Source organism: Oryctolagus cuniculus, chromosome X (genome assembly GCF_051225735.1).
Source record: "Oryctolagus cuniculus isolate XC-2025 breed Fujian yellow rabbit chromosome X, ASM5122573v1, whole genome shotgun sequence".
Classification (NCBI taxonomy): domain Eukaryota; kingdom Metazoa; phylum Chordata; class Mammalia; order Lagomorpha; family Leporidae; genus Oryctolagus; species Oryctolagus cuniculus.
Genome location: NC_142888.1, coordinates 38030791 through 38045768, shown reverse-complemented (window position 1 = coordinate 38045768; position 14978 = coordinate 38030791). Strand labels below are relative to the sequence as shown.

At 50.1% G+C, this 14978-nt stretch overlaps 2 protein-coding genes across 7 annotated transcripts in view; one reads left to right on the top strand and one right to left on the bottom strand.

Moving 5' to 3' along the window:
- The window catches only part of FGD1 (FYVE, RhoGEF and PH domain containing 1), a 42015-nt gene extending 33373 nt beyond the window's left edge, over positions 1-8642 (top strand). For both annotated transcript variants that reach the window (XM_008272662.5, XM_089324538.1), the window contains exons 13-18: positions 4842-4872; positions 5349-5450; positions 5598-5723; positions 5896-6057; positions 7101-7244; positions 7735-8642. In XM_008272662.5, coding sequence (XP_008270884.3) covers positions 4842-4872; positions 5349-5450; positions 5598-5723; positions 5896-6057; positions 7101-7244; positions 7735-8040 — 871 coding nt within the window. In that variant the 3' untranslated portion in view covers positions 8041-8642. The remainder of the gene's footprint in view (positions 1-4841; positions 4873-5348; positions 5451-5597; positions 5724-5895; positions 6058-7100; positions 7245-7734) is intronic.
- Positions 6221-14439, bottom strand: TSR2 (TSR2 ribosome maturation factor). 5 transcript variants are annotated; one of them, XR_016228173.1, is made up of 5 exons: positions 14344-14439; positions 14089-14179; positions 10553-10644; positions 9884-10124; positions 6221-9658 (listed from the first exon to the last, which is right to left on the bottom strand). XR_016228173.1 is itself a non-coding variant. In XM_002720023.6 (5 exons), exons 1-5 carry the CDS (start codon positions 14422-14424, stop codon positions 9524-9526), a joined length of 576 nt encoding a protein of 191 aa, XP_002720069.1. In that variant the 5' UTR covers positions 14425-14439; the 3' UTR covers positions 6221-9523. The 5 variants fall into 5 exon arrangements, 4 of the variants coding, with proteins under 4 accessions (XP_002720069.1, XP_089180665.1, XP_089180666.1 ...); XM_002720023.6 differs by having other exon boundaries at positions 9884-10060; XM_089324541.1 differs by having other exon boundaries at positions 8796-9658; positions 10061-10124.
- Between the last annotated feature and the right edge of the window lie 539 nt (positions 14440-14978).

Here is a 14978-nt window from a genome sequence, read left to right as displayed (position 1 = left end):
CTTCCAGGCCAGCTCTCTGCTGTGGCCCTGGAGTGCAGTGGAGGATGGCCCAAGTGCTTGGGCCCTGCACCCGCATGGGAGACCAGGAGAAGCACCTGGCTCCTGCCTTCGGATCAGCGCGGTGCGCCGGCAGCAGCGCACCAGCCGCGGCAGCCATTGGAGGGTGAACCAATGGAAAAAGGAAGACCTTTCTCTCTGTCTCTTTCTCTCACTGTCTACTCTGCCTGTCAAAAAAATAAAATGTTAAAATAATACCATGAGTAAAGTGCCCAGCCATTAACAGAGGGGTTTTTCATCTACTTCCTCTAGAGATCATTATAATAGCTCACATTTCATGCAGACTTACTCTTGTGCCAGTGAGCTAATTTTAACCTATACATTTGTTTAAACTGATTAGTGGAATCCTTACAACAACCTTGGAAGTGTCCAACCACTTTACAGATAAGAACACAGAGGCACAGAACCCTTATGTACGTTTTCCAACATCCCACAGCTAGAAAGGAACAGATCTAGGATTAAAGCTCAGGGTCTCTGGGCCTGGAGTCCAAGCTACTGACCACTGTCCATGCTACCTTCTAAGGACTCGGGTGAAAGGGTACCAAGGTCATGGTCAGGGTCAGAGAATGGATGCACATCAGATGACCTGCTTCTGAGAAGTGAGAAATGACTGGCGGGATTGTGTGGAGGTAAGAGAGAGATGCATGTAGAAAATGAAGTGAGATGGGAGCTGAGCCTTGAGACTCAGGGAGACCCAGAGAACCTCCCGGAGGCCTGGGGTTGCGAGGCGTACTGTCACATCCGGGGGAGGTGGTGACAAGCCACATGATAAAGATATATTGTCTGCAGAGAGCGAGAGTGCCACAGATGGACTCAGCCCTGAAGAGGCCCCTGAGCAGTGTAGGGTTTCCTCCTAGTGGTGGCAGGAAGACAGAGGGTTCGCTTTGCATTCACTTTTACTGCCCTTAAAAAATTATTTTTAATGAAAATGTTCAGCTAGCCACAAAGTAAAGCACAACAAGAGCTCATTTGCCCACAACTTAGTTGACCCTTGGAATCAACTGAGGAGCTTTTAACAAATACTACTGCCTGGGCCCCACCCCCAGAGATCTGATTTAACTGGTTTGGGGTGTATTCTGAACATGAGGAAGTTTTCAAAGCTCCCCAGGTGATGTTAACATGTATGCGAGAGTTTAGAACCACTGATTTAAGAGTCAACAACTATTGACAATTTTGCCTTGTATGTCTTTTATTGAACCATTTCAAAGGAAACAACAAATATCATGACACTTTGGGTATGAATGGCCAAAAGCATTACTGTGGCTCTTAAAAATCAAAAGCAACATATGGTCACTGTAAAGATATTATTAGAAAATTTAGATACATATGAAACCATGTTTTCAAAAAAAATACAATCAGAAAAAAAGTAAAATCCCCGCCAGAACCCTACCACCCAGAAATAACCCACACTGATGTGGTATCACAATCCCTTTTTGTCCTTTACTTGGCACATTTTATCATGATAGCTCTCCAAAGTAGTCAACTTGAAAGAATTACAGTGAACACCTGTAAACCCACCATCTAGGTCCTCCCAGTGTTAACATTCTGCTATATTTACTTTGTAGCTGTCCTTTTATTCATCTATCAATCCATTTGATTTTTAATGCATTTCAAAATCAGTTACAACTAGACACCCTCAAGGGTTTGCCATGCAAATTATGAACTAGAATTCAATATTTGCCTAAGACCCCACTTCATCTTTTTAAAAATTTATTTATTGGAGGCTGATGCTGTGGCATAGTTGGTTAGGCCTCCGCCTGTGGTGCCAGCATCCCATTATGGGTGCTTGTTCGAGTCCCGGCTGCTCCACTTCCAATCCAGCTGCTTGATAATGCACCTGGGAAAATAGCAGAAGATGGCCCAAATGCTTGGGCCCCTGCACCAACGTAGGAGACCCAGAAAAAGCTCCTGGCTCCTGGCATCTGTCTGGCCAAGCCCTGGCCAGTGCGTCCATGTTGGGAGTGAACAAGAAGGTGGAAGATTTCTCTTTCTCTGTCTCTCTCTCTCTAAACAAATCTAAAAAAGATTTATTTGAGAGGCAGAGAGAGAGAGAGATGTCTTAGGGTGTAGCGCACATCCCATATCAGAGTGCCAGTTCAAGTCCCAGCTGCTGCACTCCTAATTCAACTTCCTGTTCGTGTACCCTAGAAGGCAGCTGATGATGGCCCAAGTACTTGGGTCCATGTCACCATGTGACAGGACCTAGATGGAGTTCTGGGCTCCTGGGAGTGAACCAGCAGATAGAAGAGCTCGCTTGCTTGCTCGCTCGCTCTCCCTCCCTCCCTTCCTCCCTCTATCACTCTACCTTTCAAATAGATAAGTCTTTAAAAAAAATTTAGGGCTCAGCATTGTAGTGCTGTAGGTTAGGCAGCCACTTATGATGCCAGAATCCAATATCAGAGTGCCAGTTGATATCCTGGCTACTCCACTTGTGATCCAGGTCCCTGCTAACGTGCCTGAGAAGGCAGCAGAAAATCACCCAGCTGCTTGGGACCCCTGTACCCACGTGGGAGACCCAGATGGAATTTCTGGCTCTTGGCTTCAATCTGGACCAGCCCTGACCATTGTGGTCATTTGGGGAGTGAACCAGCAGATGGAAGTCCTCTCTCTCTCTGTGTCTCTCCCTCCTTCTCTGTCACTCTGCATTTCAAATAACTAAATAAATCTTCAAAAACATTTCAAGACAGAGGGATATATCTTCTATTTGCAGATTCACTCCTCAAATGGCCACAACAGCTAGGGCTGGTCCAGGCCAAAGCCAGGAGCCAGGAACACCATCCGTATCTCCTGTGTGGGTGACAGGGACTCAAGCACTCGAGCCATCGTGTGCTGCTTCCCAGGTGCATTAGCAGAGAGGGAGCTGGGACTCCGATACTCTGATATAAGATGCTGGCATCCCAAGCAGAGGCTTAACCTACTACACCACAATGCCCATTCTCCTCCTTTTTCTTGAGGCAACATTTTCATACTGTAAAATGTGACGATCTTAAGTGTACCATGGATGAGCTTTGTGAAATGTGAACACTCATGTCACATATGAGAGGTCTTTAAAAAAATTCATGGGAAAACGCATGCTATGGAAAACCATACGTGGATTTCAAAAAATGTTACACCAAAATAAACATCTTTTTTGCTATTTACTTATTTTTTGTTTGACAAGTTCCCAACTGCTGGCTCACTCCCCACATGCCCACAACAGCCTGGGCTGGACTGAGCTTGCTGGGAACCAGGAACTCAATCCAGGTCTCCCATGTGATGGCACAGACCCAAGTACTTGAGCCATCACCTGCGGACTCAGGGTGTTCACCAGAAGGAAGCTGGAATCAGGAGTGGAACTGGGACTTGAACCCAGGCACTCTAATGCAAGCATTCCAGTGTCCTTTTTTAAAGGTTTTTAATGTATTTATTTGAAAGAGTGATAGAGAGGGAAAGAGAGAGATCTTCCATCTACCATTTCACTGTCCAAATGGCCGCAATGGCCAAGGCTGGGCCAGGCCAAAGCCAGGAGCTTCATTCGGGTGTCCCACATGGGTGGCAGGGGCCTGAACACTTGGACCATCCTCTGCTGCTTTTCCCAGGCCTTTAGCAGGGGAGCTGGATTGGAAGTGGAGCAGCTAGGACTCGAACTGGCACCTGTATGGAATGCTGGCATTACCCTCTATGCCACAACAGCTCCTCCAACCAGTTTCCTAACTGCTAGGCTGAATGCCTACCTTAGCCTAAACTTATCTTTAAACTCCATTTTCCATGAACTTTTAGAAGTACCTTCATATATATTTTTCAAACAATAATGGGATAGTACATGTATCTTATATATGTCCTTTTCACTTAGCACACCATAAACATCTTATTAGATAATGAATGTTCTCTTGTAGTAGTTATACACTACCTTTTTTGATTTTTACCTGACCCCCTATTGTTGGACACAAGCTGCTTCCAAATTTTCACTATAATAAAAAGCATTGCAGTGGGCATTCTGGTAGCTAAATATTGACTCACGTCCTTAATTTTTCATGAAGTGGTTCTACAACTGTAGTCAAACTTTTCATAGTAGAAAAATACTTTTGACATCTGGAGTGTGGATGCGGAAGCCAATTAGAAGAGCCCAAATGGGAGGCCACAGGGAGGCTGGGTCCTATTCCTAGTGAGCCATTAAAGGGAGCTGCACCAGGCCAGAGGTCTTGGGGGCAGCAGGGCAGACCAGAGGGGCAGGAAAGACAGACAATAGGAACGGGAACTCACACTGATTAAGCCCTGATTAGCGCTGCAAACGCCGCCGTACTGGGCACTTGACACGGCTCCTCAGTTGCTGTTCCTCACAGCTCAGAGAGTGATAATCATCATCTTCGTGTACAGATGAGAAAACAATGGTAAACTGCACTCTCTCAAGCTTGACCTCCTCCAGTTACGGAAATGCTGCTTTCTTGTGCGTTCCATACACATTCATCATATACACGCTCTACCTGAGGCTAGGACCCCCTTGAGGAAAACTTCCTCCAAAGCCTCCACCCCTCTGGGCACCTGGATCCTGTTTTCACCTTGTTACAGCACCTCGTCATCTGCTAGACCACATGCTCCTCGAGGGCAGGGTCTTCTCTGAGGTCCAAGTTCCTGTAAGCACAGGGGCTGGCAATTACAGGTTAAATAACTTGCCCACAAAAGTAACAAGCGAAGCAGCAGAGGGTCAAACCCTCTGAACCCCAAACACTGCAATTGCTTTGTGTTAGTCTGCCTAACCCATACCTTTCTTTTTCCTTCCCCTGTCCCCCTCTCCCCCGCCCAAGGACTGAGGAGGAGAAGAAAGACTGGGTCCAGGTAACATCCAGGAAGGCTTTGTGGGTAGGGGCTGGAGGCAGGGGGGCTCTGCTTTAAAAGTCACAGAGACCAGAATGGGCCTGGGCACCGGCCCTCCAAACTGCCATGCCCGTTTTACAAATAAGCACACGGAGATCCAGACACTAAGCAGAACTCAGATGCTTCTCTTCGAAAGCTGGTTCTTCTCAGGTTACATAACCCCCCTGAGAGTCAAGCCCTGTAAAACCTTAGGTCTAAGCAACAGGCAAGAAGGCCACCTGAGGATTTCAGCCATGCTCCTCTCTCATCTTACAATTGTTAAGACTGTGCCCTGCATTTGGGAAGGAACTTGCTCAAGGTCACGTGCCCCACAGGAGCAAAGCTGGGCTAGAACCCAACTTCTCTTGACTCCAGGCTAGGGCATAGGAAGGTGAGGGGAGGGTGGAAATGGGCGGCTTTGTAGGATGATGTGACCTCTCCTGACACCTCCTCTCCAGGCCATCAACTCCACCCTCCTGAAGCACGAACAGACGCTGGAGACCTTCAAACTATTGAACTCGACCAACAGGGAAGATGAAGACACTCCACCCAACTCTCCAGTAAGAGCCCCCACTCTTCTCCCTGCACCAGCCTTCCGGTTTTCCCTTCAATCCTAAGATGACCCAGGCCTTGGGGAACAGGCAAGGGCTGGCTGGACTGGGCTGCGGAGTAGCTGTCTCTGACCCGGGACCTGGCCCTCCCCCTAGAACGTGGATCTTGGGAAGAGGGCACCCACGCCCATCCGGGAAAAAGAAGTCACCATGTGCATGCGCTGCCAGGAACCCTTCAATTCCATCACCAAACGCAGGCACCACTGCAAGGCCTGTGGGCATGTGAGTGTTGGGAGGCAGGGGCACAGCTGGAGGGACAGGCTGACAGCCTAAAGGCCCGCTTCTGAGTGGGTACCCTCCAAGTAGGGGGAGGTGACAAGTCGGTTGTGGGAGTTGGTACACCAAAGGGGAAGGCCTGCTGGAATCAGGCTCTTCTTGCCCACTTGCCACCCAGGTGGTTTGTGGGAAGTGTTCCGAGTTCCGGGCCCGCCTCATCTATGACAACAACCGCTCCAACCGTGTGTGCACGGACTGCTACGTGGCCTTGCACGGGGTGCCCGGGAGCAGCCCAGCTTGCAGCCAGCATACACCCCAGCGCCGGAGGTCCATCCTGGAGGTAGGCCCCAACTAACCCCCACAGTGGCCCAGGGGACCCCAGCAGCCTACCCAGTGTGATGGAAGAGGCCCGGATGTCTTTGAAACCGTAGGGGACTATGTACACCTGCTGATCAAGCGGCCCAGGCTAGCAGCGTGTGAGTAAAAGGAGTGAACGAAAGCCATTTTTATTGAAGAACTTCACACATTTAATCCTCAGAGTATGTGCCCATACTGTTATCATCCCTGTTTTACAAATGAGGAAACCAAGGATCATAGCACTCATTTGTCCAACGAATGGCAGAGCTGGGACTTTTTAAATGAACAAATTGCCTTTTCTTATCACCAAGTAGCATAAGACAATATAAACAATAAAAAAAAACCACCATATTCCTTCTACCCCAAGTTAGCACTGTTAACGCTCATCTTTCTAGGCGTGCACACATACATATTTTTCAGTTAGTTATTTTAACCAATGGAGGTATTTAACAGTTAAAGAACACTTCTGTGCCAGGAGTAGTCTAAATGCTTTGCATATACTAACTCATTTCATCCTAACAGCGCTCAGTGCTCTCCTTCCAAGTCAATACATTCCCATCTAGAGCTGGGATTTCCCAGCCCAACTGCATTAACCACTCACCGGCACCCCCTGAGCCACAGTGCTGGAGCTGGAGTGTAGGGAGCAGATGTACTATGAAAAGATGAGAGAAGAGTGAGGCCTAAGTGTGCGAATGACTTGAGGAATAAACTGAAGAAAGAATGCCCACTTAGCATTTCAAGGGCCCCACCTAAGATCGGTAACACCCCTTCCACTGGCTCTTAGAGCCAGCAGCCCTGTCCACAGCAGGCAGACAAGTCTGGCTTGGAATCTCCTCCACTCTACATGACTGGGTGACACTGGGCAAATCGCTCCTGCCACCTGAGCTGCAGCATCTTCATCTGAGACAGGGAAATGGCGATCTCTACATTAGGAGGGTGGGGTGGGGTGGGGTGGGTTAAAGGCCAAGGGGAGCCAGGCAGGGCCTTCTGTCAACACTGATGCTCCACATGTGTCTCCGGCCACAGAAACAGGCCTCAGTGGCGGCGGAGAACAGCGTCATCTGCAGCTTCCTGCACTACATGGAGAAGGGTGGGAAAGGATGGCACAAGGCATGGTTCGTGGTCCCTGAGAATGAACCCTTGGTGCTGTACATCTATGGAGCCCCTCAGGTATGCATCCTGTCCCTTCCAGTCCTTGGCCACAAGTGATAAGGTGAGCCTCGCTTTTAGCTGAGGAAACCAGAACCACCAACCATACGAGGCAAAGACTGACTGGAGACAAGGGGTGATCGTGGGCCAAGGATGGAGAGAAATGGGGGTGAGTTCGGGCGAGGGGGTGGCTTTTGAGAGGAAACAAGAGTTAGTTCTGGTTCGGGGGAGGCAAGAGCATGCAGAGAGGGGACAAAGGCCTGGAACCACTGTTTGGTATGCTCGAGACTAGGCCCAGCTGATTCTGGGTGTGGGAGGAGACAGGGATTTATTTGCACTGGCCTGCCTTCTAACCCCAGTTCAGACACCTTCCTGTTGGTAACCGTGGAGCCGTGGAAGGTTCTTGAGCAGGGGAAGGAAAACAGGGAGGCAGATGCAAAACCAGAGAGAAGCTGGGGCCAAGGGGAAGGAGCAGCCCCGCGGTGACGCCAGCTCCATTCCTCTTCTCCAGGATGTGAAAGCCCAGCGCAGCCTGCCCCTCATTGGCTTTGAGGTGGGGCCTCCCGAGGCAGGGGAGAGGCCTGACCGAAGGCACGTCTTTAAAATCACCCAGAGCCACCTGAGCTGGTACTTCAGTCCTGAGACAGAGGAGCTACAGCGGCGCTGGATGGCCGTGCTTGGCCGGGCTGGCCGTGGGGACACGTTCTGCCCAGGGCCCACACTGTCTGAGGACAGGGAAACAGAGGAGGCACCAGTGGCGGCGTCAGGAGCCACTGCTGAACCCCTCGAAGCCCCCCAGCCCCGAGACAAGACCTAGAGGGTTCGGGGGTGCCCCACACTCTAGCTGCCCATATCCGATTGGGGAGCTCCAGCCCCTCCCTCCCAGCTCAGTCAATACTTGAACTCCCATCACGGGCACTTTCAATCCCGAATGCTGGGTTTTGGGTTTTTTTAATTCATCTTTTCACAAATTGTGGGCTTTTAAAAAGATATTCCTACAGTGATGTTCATTTTTTTTAATCCCTGTCCCCAGGGAGGGTGGGAGCTGTTGCCAGACCTCGCCTGAATCGGGCCATTGAGTCTCCCATCTCCAACACCTTACAGATCCTGCCTCCACCTAATCCCCCCACCTCCAAAGCACCAGGGGGCAGGAGACCTGGATTCCAGTGCCAGCCCTGCCACCGACCCAGCCCTGCCTCCTCAGCCAGTGTTTCCACGTGAGGTGGTGACTAGACCCCCTCTCACCTCTCCCATGGCTTCAGCTTCCTGGCCTCAAGGCTACCCAGTATTTTATCGTCCAGACCCATGGCGGGGCCACCGGGCAGGACAGGGGAAGGGGGGTGGGGGGAGGACAACGGATACTCTTTGTTTTGTTTTGTTTTTTAAAGAAAAATACAGTTTATTTCAGGCTTACAGTAACTCCCAGAGCACTGCTCTGCTGCACTCATCTGTCTGTCTGTCTGTCGAAAGTACCAGGCTACTAGGGTGGGCCCAGAAACCACTCCCTTGTGGACTCTGAGGTTCGGCTCCCAGAAGGCTGCTTCCAAGGTTACTCACAGGTCAAGCCACGGATTAAACAATAAGCTAGCATTTATTAAGGTCTTAGGCCTCATCCCTGGACTTAAATGGGATGGGATAGAGTCAGGAAAGAGGTTAGAGGAGGCAGAAAACAAAGCCCCAGTCTCCCAAGCTCACCACCTAGCCAAGCTCTTGGAATTCCCAGGGTGGGAGGCCAGCTGCACAAAAGGAGCATTCCTGGGAGGTTCCAGGTTCTGGGCAGAGATTCAGAGCTGCTGTGGGCAGGGTGGGGAAGGCGAGGGGAGCGCACCGCAGCTACTTGTAGTTCCCACGTTCAACTTCCTTCCATTTGCATGTTCACCGCACCACTCCTGACCCAGCCAGGCCCCTAGTGCCAACTACCAGTTCTCCTTCTGGGCCTCTCCCTTCACAAATCCACCTGCCCGCTGGCAAGCTCAAGCTCCTCCTCCAGCCACACAATACTCACTCATGTCCACTTCATAATGCCGTCCGTCACCCAAGAGGCACTCTGCCGGGAAACGGGCCTCAAGACTCACATGGTAACTTAAAGCCTGAGAGGCTGTGGTAGACTGGGTCCTACCACCCCCAGGACCAAAGACTCTAGGGGCTTTCCTTAACGTGGAGGAAACTGGACAGGGGAGTGAAGGAGAGGGTGGGAAAAGGGTAGCCAGTCCAGCGGTCTACAACCCTCCACAAACCCCCCTACAAGTAAGTCTCAAAACACCTAGCAAACCAAGGGCCCAAACCACTTTCAGCCCTACTCATTTCTTTCTCCGGACAATGGTCCAGCCATCTTCCACTATATCCTCTTCCTTAATAGTCTGGGAGTTGGGATCAGAGGGCTCAGGCTGGGGGCGGACCCCATCTGTAGCAGCTCCATCATTCATAGCCGTGACCTGGTGGAAAAGTACAAGACAGCACTGAATCCACTGGCCACTGGCAACCCATGCTCTGCTCCCAGCTTCTGCAGGACTGCTTGCTGCAGTGACCTTAGTAAAGTTCCCCTCCCTCTCCACACCACATTGCCCGCCCCAACTCATCACTTCTCTTGTCCATCTGGCTGCTTTCCCAGAAAATTGAAAACATTTGTACCCCACCCACCCAAGAGGCACCCTTGTCACCTCCATCTCTTCCACGCTGTCCGCATCCACCTCATCCTCATCAGTTTCTTTGGCTGTCATAACAGCTGTGGCTGTGACCTTGCACTTTTTTTGAGTGATGTGGGAGGCCATCTCCCTTAAAGCAGCCCCATCACCCCTCTGGAAGTGGCCGAACATGGTCTGTAGCTGCTGGCTCACCTGGCAAGAAAACATTCAACCAGCTTGCATTTTCCAGACAGTCTTCTATAGCGCCAACCAGTGTCTGCAGCAAGGGTGGGAAAGGGGCTGGAATTTTCCAGAAAAGAATGGAGCATGCTCTCCCCCAAACAGTTCACCAATGAAGCAACCACATTATGAGGAGCTCAGGTGAAGACTTGGAAGCACTGAGGGAGGGCCTCCAGCTGGGAAGGCACTAGAACTGGGCTTTGAAAAACCACAGATGCAAAAAGGGAAAGCAGTCTCATCATGGGGAACCGTGCTAACCAAGACAGAGGTGGACTGACCTCCCGTGGGGTGGGATTGAGGAATAAGCCTGGCGGAGAATGACACACGGAGAGAAATAAAAGAACACAGAGACAAGAGAGTCTCGGTTAGAAGAGTTTTGTGCACCACCCAGGAGAATGGTTGGAGTCAGGAGTATGGACCCAAAACAGGCAGGGACATGGCAAGTTGTGACCACGATAAACTCACCTGGGGCAGACTCCCATCCTCCACAACCGTATCAAACTCGTTGGTCATCAGCTCCCCAAGGAAGTCTTCCACCTCCTCTTGCTCCAAGTCAGCTGAGTAGGAAAGGAGAGAACCTTCTGGTCAACAACCAGCCAACTTCATCACCCCTGCCCACTACTGTTCAATACCTACTTGGTGGCTCCACATCTGGTTGGTGGGTAAAGGCCCAAGCAGTGAGCCTTTTATTTGCTAAAATGCTCTGCATGCCAGGTTTTAACATGACTTTTAAAAAGTCTCTGAATATTAATATCTAATTTTCAAGCCCCTGCAGCCTTATTCCTAGCCTCTTTCATCTGGCCTATTCTGAAGCACCTCCCCTCTATGAAACCTTAAGCAAGCTACTTCTTCCTCTCTGAGCCTCAGTTTTCTCATCCGTAAGGTGGGTCTAATAGTGGTCTCCTCAAAGGTCTGTTATGAGGAGTCATCCAATGCAATGCCTGGTGCAGGGGAAATCCATGAACCAGGTTAATTTCCATGACTCAAGGCCTAAAGGTTTTTAAGTGTAGAGACCCTTCACAACTGTGACTCCACTGACATGGAAGGCCACAGACTAATCGGAAAGGTAAGAAGAAAATGGATGTGACATCTCCAATGATGCATCTGTCACAGTCTCGACACCAACATCCTACTGTGTGACTTGAGCCCTCTCTGGGCTCCAGGAATCTTATGGGCCCCTACTCTAATTTGCTGAATTAGACAGTGACTCAAGTCCTGCACAAAACTCCTCACACCCTCCTTCCCCCAGATGCTCCCCCTGCGAGAGCTCATCCTCTCCCTTGGTTTCCTCCACCACTCAAACCTAACAGTCCCCATGTCTCTAACTCAGACTCCTCTGTGCCTAGATGTTTCACCGGGGCCTCTAGTCTGCCATACCCAAAGCCAGGCTCATCACATTCCACTCCAAGCACCTGCTTCTCATCCTCTTGGGTTCCTTTATTCCAAGAAAGGCACTTAATCCACCCAGCTGAGGGAACTCGAACCCCAAATCGGCCTCTTTTTCCCTTCCCCTCTACAGCCAAGCAATCTCCCAGGCCTTTAATCTTCTTTCCCATGGCTATGGCCACCGCCCTGCTTCAGGCCTCACCATTTTCTAGACCTTTACAGCCCTCTCATCGGGTCTTTCCCTCTCCAGGCTGGGCCCCATACTGCTTACTTTCTGAACTCTCTAGTCAGCAAATCCCATCCTATTACTCACCTTAGAACCTACCCATGAATTTTTATCACCGACTGCAGTGTTTCATAGTTTGCCTTTGAGAAATATCTGTTCTGCTGGGTTTTAAGGGAAGCTATCCATAGAAAGCTAATGGGAAACAAAGGTAAATAGGTTTCTTTTTAGTGGTTCTTATCCTTAGCCAAGCCTATAATATGTTAATGAGTGTCGGGACTCAAGCAGGAACTGAAGAAAAGAGCTTTTCTTACAGAATTTGACTGGAGAAGCTTTTTCTTCACTAAACATCTAACTGGGATGAGTCTTCCTTAGCATGCATTTTGGAAACACTGGCCTAAAGGATAAAATCAAAGGCACACAGAGCCTTCCAGGTCCTGCCCCCGCCCCCAGTTTCATTCTAGAGCATTCCTCCACCCCACCCCACCCCACCCCACACACGTGCAAACACCCTTGCTACAACACTGAGTTCCCTGCCACGTTCCAAATATAACTCATTATCGCCTCAAACCACAGAACTATGAGTGTTGTTCTTTCTGCCTCCCCAATGTAGTTAACTCCTTCTCATCCCCTAACACGCAGCCCAGGGGTATGTTGTGGCACAGTGGGTTAAGCTGCTGCCTACATCGCTGGCATCCTATATGAGCACCTGTCCTGGCTGCTCCATTTCCGATCCAGCTCTCTGCTAATGTACCTGGGAAAGCAATGGAGGATGGCCCAAGTACACGGGTTCCTGCCACCCACATAGGAGACTCAAATGGAGTTCCTGGCTCCAGGCTTACAGTCGGCCCAGCCCAGGCCATTGTGGCCATCTGGGAAGTGACCCGTGGATGGAAGATATCATTCTCTTTGCAATTCTGCCTATCAAATGAATAAATAAACCTTTTCTTTTTTCTAAAGACCCAGCCCAATCACCACCTCCCTCTGAGAGGCTTTCTCCCCAGTCTCATGTTACCCCAAGTACTCTGAGCTTTTATCAAAACACCTATCATCGGGACCGGCACTATGCCATAGCGGGTTAAAGCCATCACCTGCAGTGCAGGCATCCCATATAGGCGCCAGTTCGAGTTCTGGCTGCTCCACATCCAATCCAGCTCTCTGTTATGGCCTGGGAAAGCAGATGTTTCAAGTCCTTGGGCCCCTGCCCTCCGCGTGGGAGACCAAGAAGAAACTCCTACCTCCTGGCTTCAGACTGGCACAGCTCCAGCCATTGTGGCCATTTGGGGAGTGAACCAGCAGATAGAACACCTATCTATCTCTCTGCCTCTAACTCTGCCATTCAAATAAAAGAAATAAATAAATAAAACCAAACAAACCACCTATCACCCAGGATGTAACTGTCTACCTGTCTGGATCCCTCACTAGACAGTAAACTTTCTTGAGACATGAGAATCTGCCTACTATCATTCCAAGGGCTAGAAAATGAATAAGGAATCTCCTCAAAAACCACATTCTGCAACAGGTCCTCTTTCAGACCCCTTGTTGCTCTATAACCCTTAAGATAAACCTAAGGTGCAGATGTTTGCTGTCACAATAGCCACGTGTGGTTACTGACCAAACGGAATGGCCAGACTAAGGTGTGCTAAAATTGTAAGACAGCAGATTTTGAAAACATAACGCTAGGGGTTGGCGCTGTGGCGCAGTGGGTTAAAGCCCTGGCCTGCAGTGCCAGCATCCCATATGGGCGTCAGTTCTAGTCCCGGCTGCCCCTCTTCTGATCCAGCTCTCTGCTGTGGCCTGGGATAGCAGTAGAAGATGGCCCAAGTCCTTGGGCCCCTGAGCTCCTGGCTCCTGGTGCAGCTCTGATCATTGCAGCCATTTGGGCAGGGAACCAGCAGATGGAAGACCTCTCTCGCTCGCTCTCTTTCAAATAAAACAAATCTTTTTTTTAAAAAAAAAAAGAAAAGAAAACATAACGCTAAAAAAGATGTAAAATGTTTTAATGATATTTTATGCTGAGACACATTGAAATATTCTGGATATATTGAGTTGGGTGACATTATTAATTCAGCCTGCTTCTTTAAAGTAGCTGCTAAAAAACTTGAAACTACAAAATGTGACTGGCAATGGCCAGTGCCAGGGTGGATACATTTGTAACCACATACCCGTTTGAAGAGCTAGGAAACTCAGATTCAGGGAGGTAAAACGCCTTGTCCAAAGCACAGCCCCCAAGGCATTCGTCCGCAAGATTCCGAGTTCAAAGTCAGGGTTTATTCCACCTTGGCTTCATATATCACCACCAGCTGCTCTAGAGGAAGCGCAGGCCCACCAGGGCTGGCTTCCTCCCCTCCACGTCCCCCACACGGGCCGCCAGCGCCTCGTGTTCACTCACCATTGCGGATGAAGTAATCTTCCACTGCCCCCTCCAGCCACTCGGCCTTCTCCTGGCTGTGCACGCCCCCGAAGCCATTCTCCACCGCGATCTGCGAACACAGGCCCGAGCCCACCACGTCAGCCCATGAGCCAGTCCCCGGCATGGCCAGGGGCCCGCCGCTCACGATACCCACACAAACCTCAGGCGCCTCGCTCGGCCAAGTCCTGTTCTGCCGCGAGCCCTAACCGTGATCCCGCCGTGGCCCCCACTCACCTGCAAGGCAGGCCAAGCCTCCAGTGCGGCACGGACGCCGGCCCTGAAGAGCGCTCGCGCATCTTCCCCAGCGCCCGCCATCGTCAAGTCTGAACCACGTGACGCCCAAGCGTCCCAACCCCTTGGCGGCTCAGCCCAGGCAGAATGAGCCGAAAGCCGAGACTGAGAACAGATCTTCGCTTTTCCGCTGAGCTGGCAGCAAGACTAGAGCAATAGAAAATCCTGTCGGAGTGATTGATGACAGCAGCATCGTTACTCAATGGACCTGGACGACCTGTGGTACTGCGGGTTCGGGATCAGATAAAATGTGCGGAAGTTAGTACCGATATAGATTGCAGGCCCTCGGACAGAACGCTCAGAGAGCATATCCTAAAAAATCTGGATTTATGTCTAGAGCACTGCGACCAACACCAACAGAATAGGTATTTTTCTGAAGTGCACTAGAGCGATCTCCAGGAGAGACCAATATGCAAGGCCACAAAGCAGGCCTAGAGAGATTTAGGATTGAAATAATACAACCACAATGGAGTGAAATTACAAACCAATAACAGATTAAGCCTTTAGTATAATATAAAGTATATTAGCTCAAAAAAAAAGATTTTTTGTTGGAAAATAACAAAAAAAATCAATAACAG